We start from the raw sequence: 13,019 nt of genomic DNA, 5'->3' as shown, positions 1-13,019 counted from the left end.
GGGTGTATTCCACTTGTGAGCATTCTGTGAAGAGGCATGAATTGCAGCTGCCTGAGAAATGCAGTTGTTAAAACCAAAAATAACAAAAGCCAGAATTCTGGAATTATGTAGAGAGAGTTGGGAAAACCTGTGAAAGCTCAATAATTTCCCTTAGTTAGATGTTTGGGGTGGGGATAATTTTATTTATTTATTAAATTTATATACCGCCCGACTAGCAATAGCTCTCTGGGCGGTGAACATCAAAAATACAATAAAATTACACAATCTAATAGAACAAGTATATAAAAACTGTACAATATAAAATCAGATTACAACAATTTAAAATTAAATTAAATTACATTAAAATGCCTCAGAGAAGAGAAAGGTCTTAACTTGGCGCCGAAAAGATGGTAGTGTCGGCGCCAAGCGCACCACCTCGAAAAGACTATTCCATAATTCGGGGGCCACCACTGAGAAGGCCCTAGATCTTGTCAGCACCCTCCGGGCCTCCCTATGAGTGGGGACCCGGAGGAGGGCCTTCGTAGTAGACCGTAGTGTACGGGCGGGTTCATATCAGGAGAGGCGTTCCGACTGTGTCCTTTCCCAGAAGCCCCCCTGCCATATTGTGCCCACAACAATCCCACAATGTTTCTATCCTTTCTTTGTCTCCTGCCACTTAGATCCTTACCAACATACTCAAAATTTGTCTAAAACTACAGTTATATCCCCAAACTAGAGAGCAGCTGAAGTGAGCTTACAAAAATACACATGTCTTGCAGACTGTAGATTTGTCTTAGTCAACAAACCTTCATTACTTTGATGTACTATGTGGCTGGCCCTGTTATTACTTCACTGTATAACTTACTTGCTCTCATCTCTTCCCATCCTTGGTCAGCTGAAGGAAGATCATCAGAAGGCTCTCCTGAGGCGAGAATTTGAGCTGCAGAGCCTGAACCTTCAGAGAAGGCTGGAGCAAAAGTTCTGGAGCCAAGAGAAAAACCTTCTGGTACAGGAATCCCAGCAGTTCAAGCAGAATTTCCTACTCCTTTTCATGAAGCTCAAGTGGTTTCTGAAGCACTGGAGGCAGGGAAAGGTCTTGCAGAATGAGGGCAATGACTTCTTGGAGGTATGGCAGGCTTTGAGCATGAGCTTCCCTACTATGTGGTCAAAGTATATCATTGACATTAAAGCAGAGAATTATGGCCCTTTGTTTAAAGCATGTGTTTTTGCTTCTCTGAATAGTTTTTATTGAATTATTTTTCCCAGTTCAGCAAATTGTATAGATAGCCACAACTCCTGTATTTTTGCTGTATCATTGACAAAGAGAAGGGCGTGGATGAGGCTACAATAATAGTATGGGTGGACTACAATTGAGGTGGTTAACCTGTGGCCCTCCGATATTGTTGGATTACAACTCCCATCTTCCCTGACGATTTACTACTCTGGCTGGGGTATATGGGAGATGGAGTCCATCCACATCTGGAGGGCCATAGGTTAGTCACCCCTGGACTACATTGTATTATTTCTCTCCATACAAGGGTGGGTGGTGTCTTGGCTTCTGCCTTTGGACTCTATCAAAACTTGCCAAGAATGAGGCTCGCATCCTCTCCAATTTATCCATTGCTTCCTATTTTTTTATAAGACCATTGTTTGGAGGCAAGGGCTGCTATCTAGCCATCAGCATATAAACATTTTTTCCACAGTGTGAGTAAAGTCCTTTTTGGTGAAGGTTAGTGGCCGAAATGCAAGGCAATTTCACACAAGGCTTGAATTGTCTTTGTTTTAGATTCCTAATGCAAAAATGAAATTGCTTACAGAAAAAATGTGAAGTCTACATTGGTGGCTGTATGTTCAGTTTCTCCTCTGATGAATTCTCCATTAACAACATCATAAGCAGCACAGAAAAGCACAAGGGAGGCTTAAATGCATTGTGTCACAGATTAAAATAAGAAATGACTTGCATGGCATTTTTTATAAATGGAGAGAGAGCTGCATAATCTGTAAGTTCCCTTAAAAAAAGTATCCTGGACTTGTACCTCCCACCCCTCTTCATAACCTGTGAGCCCACATAGCATGCATTCATTTTATCCTCACTACTGGTTAGAAGCATAGATCGTTTCTTTTAAATTGCTGTCAAGTTCCTACAAATAGTTTCACCTCTGAATGTGAGGAGAAGGGAGGCTTATTGAGATAAATGAATAAAATAGTCACTTACCATCAACAAATTCAGTCATAAAGTAGAATACATGGTATTTGGGCAGCTGAGCGATTGCAGGCTTGGGAACAACAGCCTCTTTATAAGACAGGCTAGCATGGAATCCAAGTGATGATTCTGTCAATGCACAAATGCCCAGAAAGGTGCCTGGTACAAGGAAGAAGATGAAAGTAGCTGTGATGATGTCACACTGAAGCAACTCTGCAAGGGTGCACATTCCCATCTAGTGTTCCAACCCTGACCCTTTATCTCACTGCTGATCATCCTAAACCTGTTAGCACTGTTTGAAGGATCCAGTAGGTCATGGTACTGCTACGTCCTTTTCTATTCACAAAGCACTTTGAAGCCATTGAAGACTCCCACTTACTACTTGCCCTGTGTTTTGCTTTCCAGGTGAACAGCATGAAAGAACTGTACCTGCTGATTGAAGAGGAGGAGCTGAACCCCCAGCAGCAAGCAGATAACAAGACATGTACCAGAGATACCTGGTCTCAGGACACGGTGAGATGTGACTGGGGAACGATACAAAGACAGACAACAACATGTGTGGAACCTGGTCCATTAGAGATCCCACACAATGCCTCCCTACAAGTGGCTCACTTGTTCATGTACTTGCATCTAGATGTGTGATCTGATTTGATTGAGAAGTGTGCAGTTTGAAGGGATGTAACAATTTTGCCCATGGTGATTGGTCTGTGGCACAGTTTTCACGTCACTGAAATTAGTGCACACATTTAGGGGCAAGACACACACATTCACATGTACAATCAGGGTTAGTTCCAGTAGATAGCATGGGTTGAGTCGTTGTGCGTGTGGAACGACTGCTGTTTGCATAACGGAACTTCTCTTCCGCCTCCCATCTCCCCCCTGCATCCCATCCAAATCTGCTCCAGAGAGTTTGGGGAATCCCTTGCACAGCTTTGTGAGGAATGCATGAGGGGAGGAAAGGGAGGCCAAGTTCCATTGTGTGAGCAGAAGTTGTCCCACTCGCACAATGAGTTCATTGGATGCACCCCAGAGACCTGACAGAAGGCGGAGTCCTGTGTCCATGCCTAAAACGTAGATCTTAAAGCAATCCTTTCACTTTGCACAGAACACCAGAGGGGTGTGCAGCTTCTTCCCTTCCAAGGATCCTTCTGTGAAGCAGAAGGATCGCTTTTCTTCTCTGGTACACCGCACGCTCGTTCCACCCAGAGGAGGAAGGGTGGGAGCGCCAACTTCTTCGCTTTGTGAGGTAGCATCCCCAGTGTCTTTTCTCAGGCAGTTGAGCAAAATGAAAGGATCCCCTCCCTGCTCCTCTGCAGCAGCATGCAGTAGATGCCACATGCTTGTTCATCTATGGTGGCCCTTAGTTTGCATCACTGATGACCCTGCACTAGCTCATCTACATGAGTTTTTTAATGTTTTGCTTATTGGGCCTTCTTTATGATCTGCAGGTATCCAGAATTCCAGGGTAGCTGTGATTGAAGAGTAATATGTCAACCCAAAAACAACAGTTAGCAGCCAAGACTGGAGTTCATGATCTTTCTAACTTGGGTCTTATTTTATTTTAAAAAGTGACACACACATCCTGAGTTCATAAACATTTTAGAAATTACTCTTAAAATCTGTCACTATTATATCCTTAATGCAGGGAGCAGGGCTGTGACTGAGAGAGTGCAGCCCTGCAAAGTCTTATCCCAGTTTTGAGGTGCAGGGACAGAGGGAGAGTTAGAATAGTATATGATAACCTTGAAGTATAATCTAGTGTTATTATTTTGGCATGCTGGGTTTGTTAGGAAAATGAAGTTAGATGTGAGTGGGCAGGCTATGGTTGCTTATATCAGCAGTGCAATTAATGGGTAAAAGGAGACAGGAAACAAACGGAGGCTTTCAGCAGTGAGTAAAAAGATGTTGTCTGGATGCCACGTCCACCTGTAAATGGACAGCATTTCTACTGATTGAGAATCAACTGGGGGTAGACCTGGAATACAAGTCACTCATAAGGCAGGTCTAGCCAGGTTCCACCGCTGTTAAGTCACCAGATCTAGCAGAAATGGTAGACCTGTTAGCAAATGCTAGTTGTGTTTTGTTTGCTTGGAGTATTTACTTTGCCCCCTCCTCCTGAAAAGATTCCTGCCAATGCCCACGCCCACAAAGTCTTAAATGTTCATTAGATCTTCTGGCCAGGGAAGATGCTCTTCACCTGCATTTTCTGTCTGCTGACTCTGTGCCAGGTCAGTTTCACCTGGGCTACTTATTTGTCCTGCTTTTTAACCAAACCCAACAAACCACAGAGAACTACTGTGAGACTGGGCAAGGCAAAGATACCTGCTTCTGCTTAGTCTGAACTGGTTATCAGACTAAGCCAATTTATCCATAAATTCAAACGTTGAGAGAAGTGGCATAGTTCAAATTAAGGTTTGTTGTTGTTGTTGTTAATGGACCTCTTTCTTACATTTACTTAAATTTTACTTCATTATATCTGACCCTTCCTCCAAGTCACTTAAGGTGATAGACAAGAGTCTTCCCTTTTTATTCTCATAACAACCCTGTGAAGTAGGTTAGGCAGAGAGATCATGATTGACCCTTTGTAGCTGAGTGTAGATTTGAACTTGGGTCTTTCTAATTGTAGTCAAACATCCTAACCATCTTGCATTACTGCTGCCTGGTTTTAGTTCACAGTGTATGCTGTTCCTTCAAAATCTCTCTCTTTCTGACTTTGATGAGGATTGTGAAAGGTGAGGGTAGTGTCTCCATTGTCCAGAGCCCACTGTGTTCAGGGCAGTCATACTTAATTCCTTTTTGTATTTCTAGCAGTCCAATGAGTATATCAAGACCCCGTCAGACATGAAGATGATTTTGAAGGAATTGTGCACAGAGCTGCGTGAAGAGAGGAGAGGCATGAATGAGCTGCAGCAACAGTTTGCCAAGGCCAAGGCGACCTGGGAAATGGAGAGAACTGAGCTCAAGTGTCTTATCACACAGGTTAGACATTCAAGAAATAGATTTTACTCTCCAAACAAGAAGTAGCTCACCATTCTCTATCTTCTCTCACATGCTTCAAATCATGGTCTTCAACTTTGATTTGGAGATCAAGTACAAATCATAGTTTGCCAATTTGTATATGACGGCACACTATGGCTTATCTCACCTTGAATGTTGGGGAGACATGCCTCATAAGGGAAGGAGGAAGCACACAGGCATGCCATCATTTGGCATTACATGTGGACCAGCCTGTTATGTGAGAGGTCTGTTGCTGTGTTGAGGCTTTAAGTAATTTCCCGTGATTTTGGGGCCATCTGGAATAGAACAAGTGATGCCTCCTGGTGGAGTGGGGTATCAAATCTAAGGCATGTTTTCAGTTTGATAAATTGGAAATGGGTGAATCCCCCTGCTTGTGATTTGAAATTGGGCTTGGCTAACAGCTGATTCCCTAAAAAGTCAGAACATAGATCAGTTATTCTGGCACCATTTTCAGACCCCATTGCTCTCCCAAAGACATCACTGGGAGAATAACAGGTTCCAAATCCTCTCTTCTGTGTGACATCGGATAAAACGAATTTTTGATTTTAATTCAGTATGCATCACCAATGTTACCACCTCACATAATTGGCCTTGTTAGGTAGAAATGGAGAGATATGCAGAGTAATGATGGCATACCATAGCCCTGTTCAGCCACTATCCTTCATGCCATTATGTTCTTTCTAGGTGTGCAGAGCAGGCTCCCCTCTTCAAACATTTCCCCCACATGTGGACAGCTGGGAAGCGGGGGGATACTGGGGTGGGGAGGAAGGAAAGATGGGACACAGCTCCACTGTCTTCTTCCACACTATTATAATCACATGGAGGATAACCTCTGTGTCTTTTTATTATATATGAAATATATGCAGCAGCAGCTCTGTGGCTCTTACAATGCCTTAATTTGGCTCTTGTATCTAGATGGTACACACATGGAGATTGTCCAGGAATGATCGAAGTGCTCTGCTGCTTTTGTATTTATACATTTTTCTTTTTGCTGTATATTTAGCAAGGAAAGCCTTTTTTCCAACCAGCATAACGCCAGAACTAACATAATCTGGCACTCCGCCTTGAAGTGCGGTTTTGCAAAAACGTAATGTTGCTGTGTGGAAGCCTGCTGCAGAAATGGCTGAGTAACAGTGCCTCTGACCAACGAAGAGCTCCCTTCAGAGGAGACCGCCAGCCCACCCACGGGTTTTTCTTCCCTGTGTTCTAATGCTGTTTCTTGGTTGATGCATGTGAGGAAATCTCCAGATATGTACAAAGAAATGGCTGCAAGCCTTGCCCTTGGCATCATGCCTTTACAAATGCAGGCTCTGGACGCAAACTGACTCATAAGGAGGGTTTCCTTAGAAGATCCTGTGGCTCTTACAGGCTGCTTCTGCATCAGTTAAGAATGTTCTGTGTGTTTATATGCAGCGCAGCAGGATGTGGGCATCCTTGTCCCTTACACTCATTCACTCTTGTTAACACAGTAGTCTGTTTCAGACGGTCTAGGGCTTGTCCATACAATGTAACTTGTGTTGTCCTCATGCGTACACATTCCTATAATCACAGTAGAGATGTAGCGTTTGAACCGTAGTGCACTACTAGCTATTTTTTGTGATCTTGGGGACACTTTTTCAAGTTGTCATGACAACAGAAACTGGAAGCTGCATTTGTATCCATGTATATCCTGGGTCACACATTGTATCCACCACATAATTGCATCCTTGGGGACAGTTAGGCCACAACATGTGTAGGAACTTTGGACCACGTGAGTGGGGCCTAGTAACATAGCTACCCCCAGAGTTTTTTTGTTTTAAATCCTGATCAGTCAGCCATGTCATGGATCATAGAACTACTCTGGGAGTATGTGGGGTTGCCAGCTGTCCAGCCTGGTTGATATAAGAAGTATTTCTAAGGGCTTGTATGCTTGTCTTCTTCTGAAGAGTACTTCTTATACCAAGAATGAGAATTATTTCTCAAGCCCCTTCTTGCTGTCAGAGGTCCAGCTATCTGCCAGTAAGAATGAGGCAGGAGAATCTCTCATTCTCTGCTATGCTTTCCCTGCTTTTTCTGTTTTCTTGTGCTCTGGCTGTTCCTAAATTCTGTGTCCATAGGCTGGGCAAGATTTTTCTTCTTGGATAAGAAAACACTAAGTGGTGTTGTAATATTTTGATAGTATGACAGCTGCCCTGCCATGTAGGTATCTAAGAATCTTTTCCCTAATGTGCTTTGGAATTGGTGTTTGGAGTCAGTGTCTGGAGATCTGTCACCCTGACATCACAGAGCACATTTTTAATCAAGTGCATTTGCATTCAAGTAGGTGCATGCCCAGCATTCGTGTTTCAAGCTGCTTATTCAGCAGCTTCCTAAAGAGTGTATGTGTTGGGCTTGGGTGTTTGAAGGAGGGAAGTGAGAAGACCCTGTCTGCATCCTGGCTGGTTTTGCGGCTAAAATGAACAGTAACATCACCACTTGTGGAGGCGCTGAGTCATCTCCCTTTCATTTCCCTCACCCAGAAATAACTCACAAAGACACAAATTCACATCTTGTTCAAGTAACGCTTTGGGTTTTGCACCTACATCTGGTAAGAACTTTGTGCTCATCATAAAAGTGTCATTCTCATTTCTCCTGCTTTAAATCCAGTACCTTTCTAGCACAATGTGAGTGAAATCCCATTGGCTGCTTCTATAAAGGGGCAAACAAAATCTTTTTTTTTAAAATAATGGTGTTGTTGGGTTTGGGGATTGGTAAGTTCCTAACGTTTCCCATCAAAGCCTAAATGCTGCCATTAGGCACTATTCTAGATCCAATTCCTTTTACTGAAGCCCTTGTTTGCTTTTGCCGTTATGTTTCTGTTTTTAAAAGTTACTCACTTCAAAATAATTTTCAAATGCTTAATTTCTGGCAGGTCTGAGCTAGGCCCAATCCTAGGGAAAACAGTAACTCATGACACATGAGTTGTGTCTTGATACTGGGCCTTGGAATTCCAGTGAGCCTTTGTTAACCCCCTGCTTGGTCCTGTTGCTGTTAGTCAGCTGGAGCAAGCCCGAGTCATCTTCTATAAAGAGGAAAATAAGCAGGATGTATTGGTAGTTGCCTAGCAGGCTTGGAGTCGACCTTTTGTAAACTATCTCTTCAGACTTGCTATGGATCTTAAAGGAACTGGAGGATGGAAACAGCCCTAATTTAAAAATATTGCTGAAGTGAAATAGACAGGTGTTGCAAGCAATTGAGAAGTGAAGCATGAAGTCAGAAGGACAGGATGAATCTGTATAAGCAGAAAGTAAAGAAAGTGGATTCTTCAGATCAACATAACATGGGGAAAGGACATGCTCCAACAGAGAGACTGCCTCTGTCTTCTTGCGTGCTTTGGCTTAGTGATACTGTATGATTATCTTGGTGTGTGGCTTACTTTACAATGTAGTGGTAGAAGAATGGCTCATTCTCTTTGGCAACTTCAAGATCTGGGGGAAAAATCAATCGACTACGAAACACACTGTCCAGTGTGACAGTCTATACTACTTTGTTTCCCTTCAGTAGCTTTGAAGATGCTCAGAGAACAGTTTGGTTGCTGGTTAAAAAAAATATACAAAAAACAACCAGCTTCAGTTCCTTTATTCATCTTATGTGTAATGCCTCTGCAAGTGTTTACTGGAGTAAATGTTTTACAGTGCAATCCTATACACATTTGCTAAGATGCAAGTCCCACGGAGGTCAGTAGGGCTTACATTCAGGTAAATGGGTACAGAATTGCAGCCTAAGCCACTAATACTGTCTGTCTTGACAGCAAGCCAAAGCAATATTTTGTTTTATTTGTTTATTTATTCCTTTATATTCTTTACATAATCGTAAATCATTTAGAGGTCTGTACATTCAAACTATATATAAATTTTGTTAAATAAAAATATTATTTATTTCTTGACATACATGAACTTTTAAAAGTGTTTTTGAGGTGGCTAACAACAACAGGTAAAAACACTTTTAAAAATAGGAAAAATAACAATAAAGCAACATTTGGATACTCTGTTCATAGGGTTTTCATGGTAAGAGGTATCCAGAGGTGGTTTACTATTGTCTTCCTCTGAGTCTGGATGCATCTTAGTCTGATGTCTCTGCTTTGACCATTCTGCCTTGGGTGACCCTGCTAGGAGTCTAGCCTCTTGGTCTTAGACTCCTGACGGCATTGCTCTCACGTTCTTCGACACTCTCAAACCCCCTCACCACGTTAAGGTGTGCATCCTAGAGGAGAAATAAAGCAACAACTGAAGCAAAATAAAAGTGGAATGACTGCACAGTAGAAATAGCAGTGTCAGTAAAATACAGTTATAACAGTAGAATACAAGTGTAGCAGCAAATGTATAACACAATCTAAAGTTGGGAGAACAGTAACCTTTTAATCTGGCATGTAGAAGTGAAACCAGGACTTCACAAACTGTAGTCCGCAGGCTTGATTCAGGTGGTCTGTGGACTGTCTCTGGATTTGTGCTTGAAGATGGAAGACAATACATCCATCACATTAAGTATTCATGTAATCTTTTAATTGTATTTTTATTGCTTACTTTGTTTCTTATATGTTGTATTTTATTGTATTACAATTTGCATTCTATGGAATGTCTGCTGTATGGGCTTTCCCAATGAGAAAAGCGTAAGCTTGGCCCCACCTTGCTTTCCAGCATTGATTGCTCTTGTCTATAAATAGTCGTCTTATAGCCAGCCAAGTGATCAGCACCACATGAAGGATTTGGGTGCAGCTCTTGGGCTGTTGCTATTTTAGCACATATTGCTGACATCATCAGAATCATAATGGCAGCAATTGAAGCTGGCCCTCTTCATGCATTTTATTGATTCCCCACCCCCTACGTTGGCTGAAATGAAGATTTGCAGCATTATGTATATCGTACCTGGGGTCTTTAGGGAAATATGTTTATTCAGAGGCAATTAATAGACATGTGCTTGTTCAGGATTATAGCGATCAATACAGTTTGCTCTGTTCAAGCAATCTGCCACAACTGCCAGAAACCTACTAGCCATGTTGTGGTTTGCAGCACTGAAAGAGGTGGAACCTGGTTTAAGCAGCAGAATATAGGCATGATATACCCCACTCAGCAAAGCCTAGTAGCCACAGTTGTTTTACATTATTAAGGGAATGTGAGGCTCATGGAACAGTGGAGAGCAAGCCAAACAAAAAAGCCATTTCTGTGGGCCCTGATGGGCATTCCTTGCCAAAATGTAACACACATGTCCCCCTAAGATCAGTACCACCTTTTCACATTTGAATTACAGTAGGGCCCCGCTTGTCGGCGTTCCGCTAATACGGCGGTGCCAGCGGGGCGATCAGTTGTAGCGTGGGGAGCTCCAGCCACCGCACTCCATCTGACAGCTATCAGCTGGAGTGCGTGAGCTCCCCACAGTCTAGCTGATCGCGGTCAGCTGGAGTGCGTGATCAGCTTTAGCACAGGGAGCTCTCACGCTACAGCTGATCCCTGTCAGCTGTAATGCGGGGAGCTCACACACTACAGCTGATCGCGCACTCCAGCTGTAGCACGGGGAGCTCTCATGCTACAGCTGATCCCTGTCAGCTGTAACATGGGGTGCTCACGCGCTACAGCTGATTGCTGTCAGCTGGAGCACGGTGGCTGGAGCTCCCCGCGCTACAGCTGATGGCGCAATGAGCTATAGGGTGGGGAGCTTGCGCGCTACAGCTGCGTAGGGACCCACTTTCCGGCGGTTTTCGCTTTTCGGCGGAGGCCTGGAACAGAACCTGCCATATGAGTGGGGCCCTACTGTATAGATTTGTATATTTTAATTGTCACTTTGATCCCAAGCCCCCATGACACTGACACGTTTGGAACTATAGCAGTAATGAGATGTAATTGTTCAGTTGAGGCTGAGTCAGCTGTGATATATGCACAGAAATTGGAGAAGCTTACTCTCGGATGATACAGGAGCAGCATGGAGTGCATAAATAGATATTCACACAAATCAGAGATTATCCATAACTTACCTATGTGAAACACTAGCCAAACAAATAGAACAAGTGGAGATCTGCCACACCTTCCTCAGAGGAGAAAACAAACATAGCAGTTTAGGGAGAGCAGGCAGCAGGCCCTCAGTTTTCCCCACCCTATCAAATCTGACCTACTTCTTCCACAAGCAGCCCTGTATGTAGTAAATGTCAGCTTCTCCTTCTGGGAGATCCCTACTCTTTTAAGTGTAACATTCATGTGTTGCACATTAGGTAGTAAGTTTGGGGATTTGGCTGGGAAGTAAGGTAATTTTTGCAAGCACATAAATTGCTTAGACTGCATTACCCAAGCCCCCAATTTGCATATTTGGCTGTCTGCATAGGTGGCCAATATTGCTAATGGACTATAGTTTGGCAGATAAGCTGCAGTTAACAGGAACAAATTCAGTGCACCCAGACAATTGTCACATGATATGAAAAAACAGATACTGTACCTACTGGAATAGTTGGCCAATCAGTTGTCAGCGCACTTGGATGAAACAGATTATTTAGATCCATACCAATCGGGTTTCAGGACTGGACATGGAACTGAAACAGCCTTGGTCGCTCTGGTGGATGATATGAGGATGGCACTAGATAGGGGAGAATTCACCTTTCTGGTCCTCCTTGATCTCTCAGCGGCTTTCGATACCGTCGACCACGGTATCTTACTGGATTGTCTGGAGGGATTGGGAATAGGAGGCACAGTATTAAACTGGTTCCGTTCCTTTCTCTCCGATAGACACCAGCAGGTGGCATTGGGAGATGAGGTTTCAGACCCTTGGCCCCTCAACTGCGGTGTGCCACAGGGCTCTATCCTTTCTCCCATGCTATTTAACATTTATGTAAAACCGCTGGGAGCTATCATCAGGAGGTTTGGGCTGCAGTGCCACCAATATGCGGATGACACTCAGCTCTACCTCTCATTTAAGTCCTCACCAGAGTTGGCTGTGGAGACCATGTCCAAGTGCCTGGACTCTGTGAGTGGATGGATGGGAAGAAACAGGCTAAAGCTGAATCCTGATAAAACGGAGGTACTGCTCATGGGAGACAAAGGAGGGTTGGGAAATATTGACCTGGTGTTTAATGGGGTAAAACTGCCCCTGAAGGACCAGGTCCGCAGCCTCGGGGTGATCCTTGATTCCGGGCTGTCCATGGAGGCTCAGGTTTCATCGGTGTGCCGGGCAGCTTGGGGTCAATTGCGTCTCATCCGAAGGCTGCAACCCTACCTTCCTGTCCACCAGCTCCCACTCGTAGTACATGCTCTGGTCACCTCTCGTTTAGACTACTGCAATGCGCTCTACGTGGGGTTACCCTTGAAAACAGTCCGGAAATTACAGCTGGTACAAAACACGGCGGCTCGTTTACTTACGAATAGCCGCCGTTATGATCATATTACCCCAGTGTTATACAATCTTCACTGGCTTCCAGTTGTTTTCAGGCTCAATTCAAGGTGTTGGTATTAACCTTTAAATCCCTATACGGTTTCGGCCCAGTATACCTGAAGGAGCGCCTCCAACGTCATAAAGTGTGCCGCCCTACAAGATCTGCCACTCAGGGCCTTCTCTTGGTTCCGCCGACTAAAGTGGCTAGGTTGGTGAGGACTCGAGAGAGGGCTTTTTCTGTGGCAGCCCCCACGATTTGGAACTCCCTCCCAATGGATCTTCGACATGCCCCTTCCCTAGATATATTTCGCTGGGGCCTGAAAACTTGGCTTTTCCATCAGGCCTTTACGACCTTTGAGACTTCCAAGGTGAACTAGTTCTAGAACTGTAATATGAACAATCTACTAAATACTGTAATTTTTACATTGTACTGTACTGGCTATATTGG

General features: G+C 43.8%; 1 protein-coding gene across 7 annotated transcripts in view; it reads left to right on the top strand.

Moving 5' to 3' along the window:
• MTCL2 (microtubule crosslinking factor 2) overlaps positions 1 to 13,019 on the top strand; it is a 127,898-nt gene that overhangs the window by 73,861 nt on the left and 41,018 nt on the right. For 6 of the 7 annotated variants that reach the window (XR_009763437.1, XR_009763436.1, XM_061631694.1 and 3 more), the window contains exons 8-10: positions 875 to 1,105; positions 2,588 to 2,695; positions 4,991 to 5,161. Coding sequence is in view for 5 of the 7 variants with exons in the window: in XM_061631694.1 (XP_061487678.1) it covers positions 875 to 1,105; positions 2,588 to 2,695; positions 4,991 to 5,161 (510 nt within the window). In the remaining 2 variants the exon portion in view is untranslated. The remainder of the gene's footprint in view (positions 1 to 874; positions 1,106 to 2,587; positions 2,696 to 4,990; positions 5,162 to 13,019) is intronic. The other variant, XM_061631699.1, reaches the window with a different exon arrangement.

Source organism: Rhineura floridana, chromosome 6, assembly GCF_030035675.1.
Source record: "Rhineura floridana isolate rRhiFlo1 chromosome 6, rRhiFlo1.hap2, whole genome shotgun sequence".
NCBI lineage: Eukaryota > Metazoa > Chordata > Lepidosauria > Squamata > Rhineuridae > Rhineura > Rhineura floridana.
This window is presented reverse-complemented; position numbering and strand designations above follow the sequence as displayed.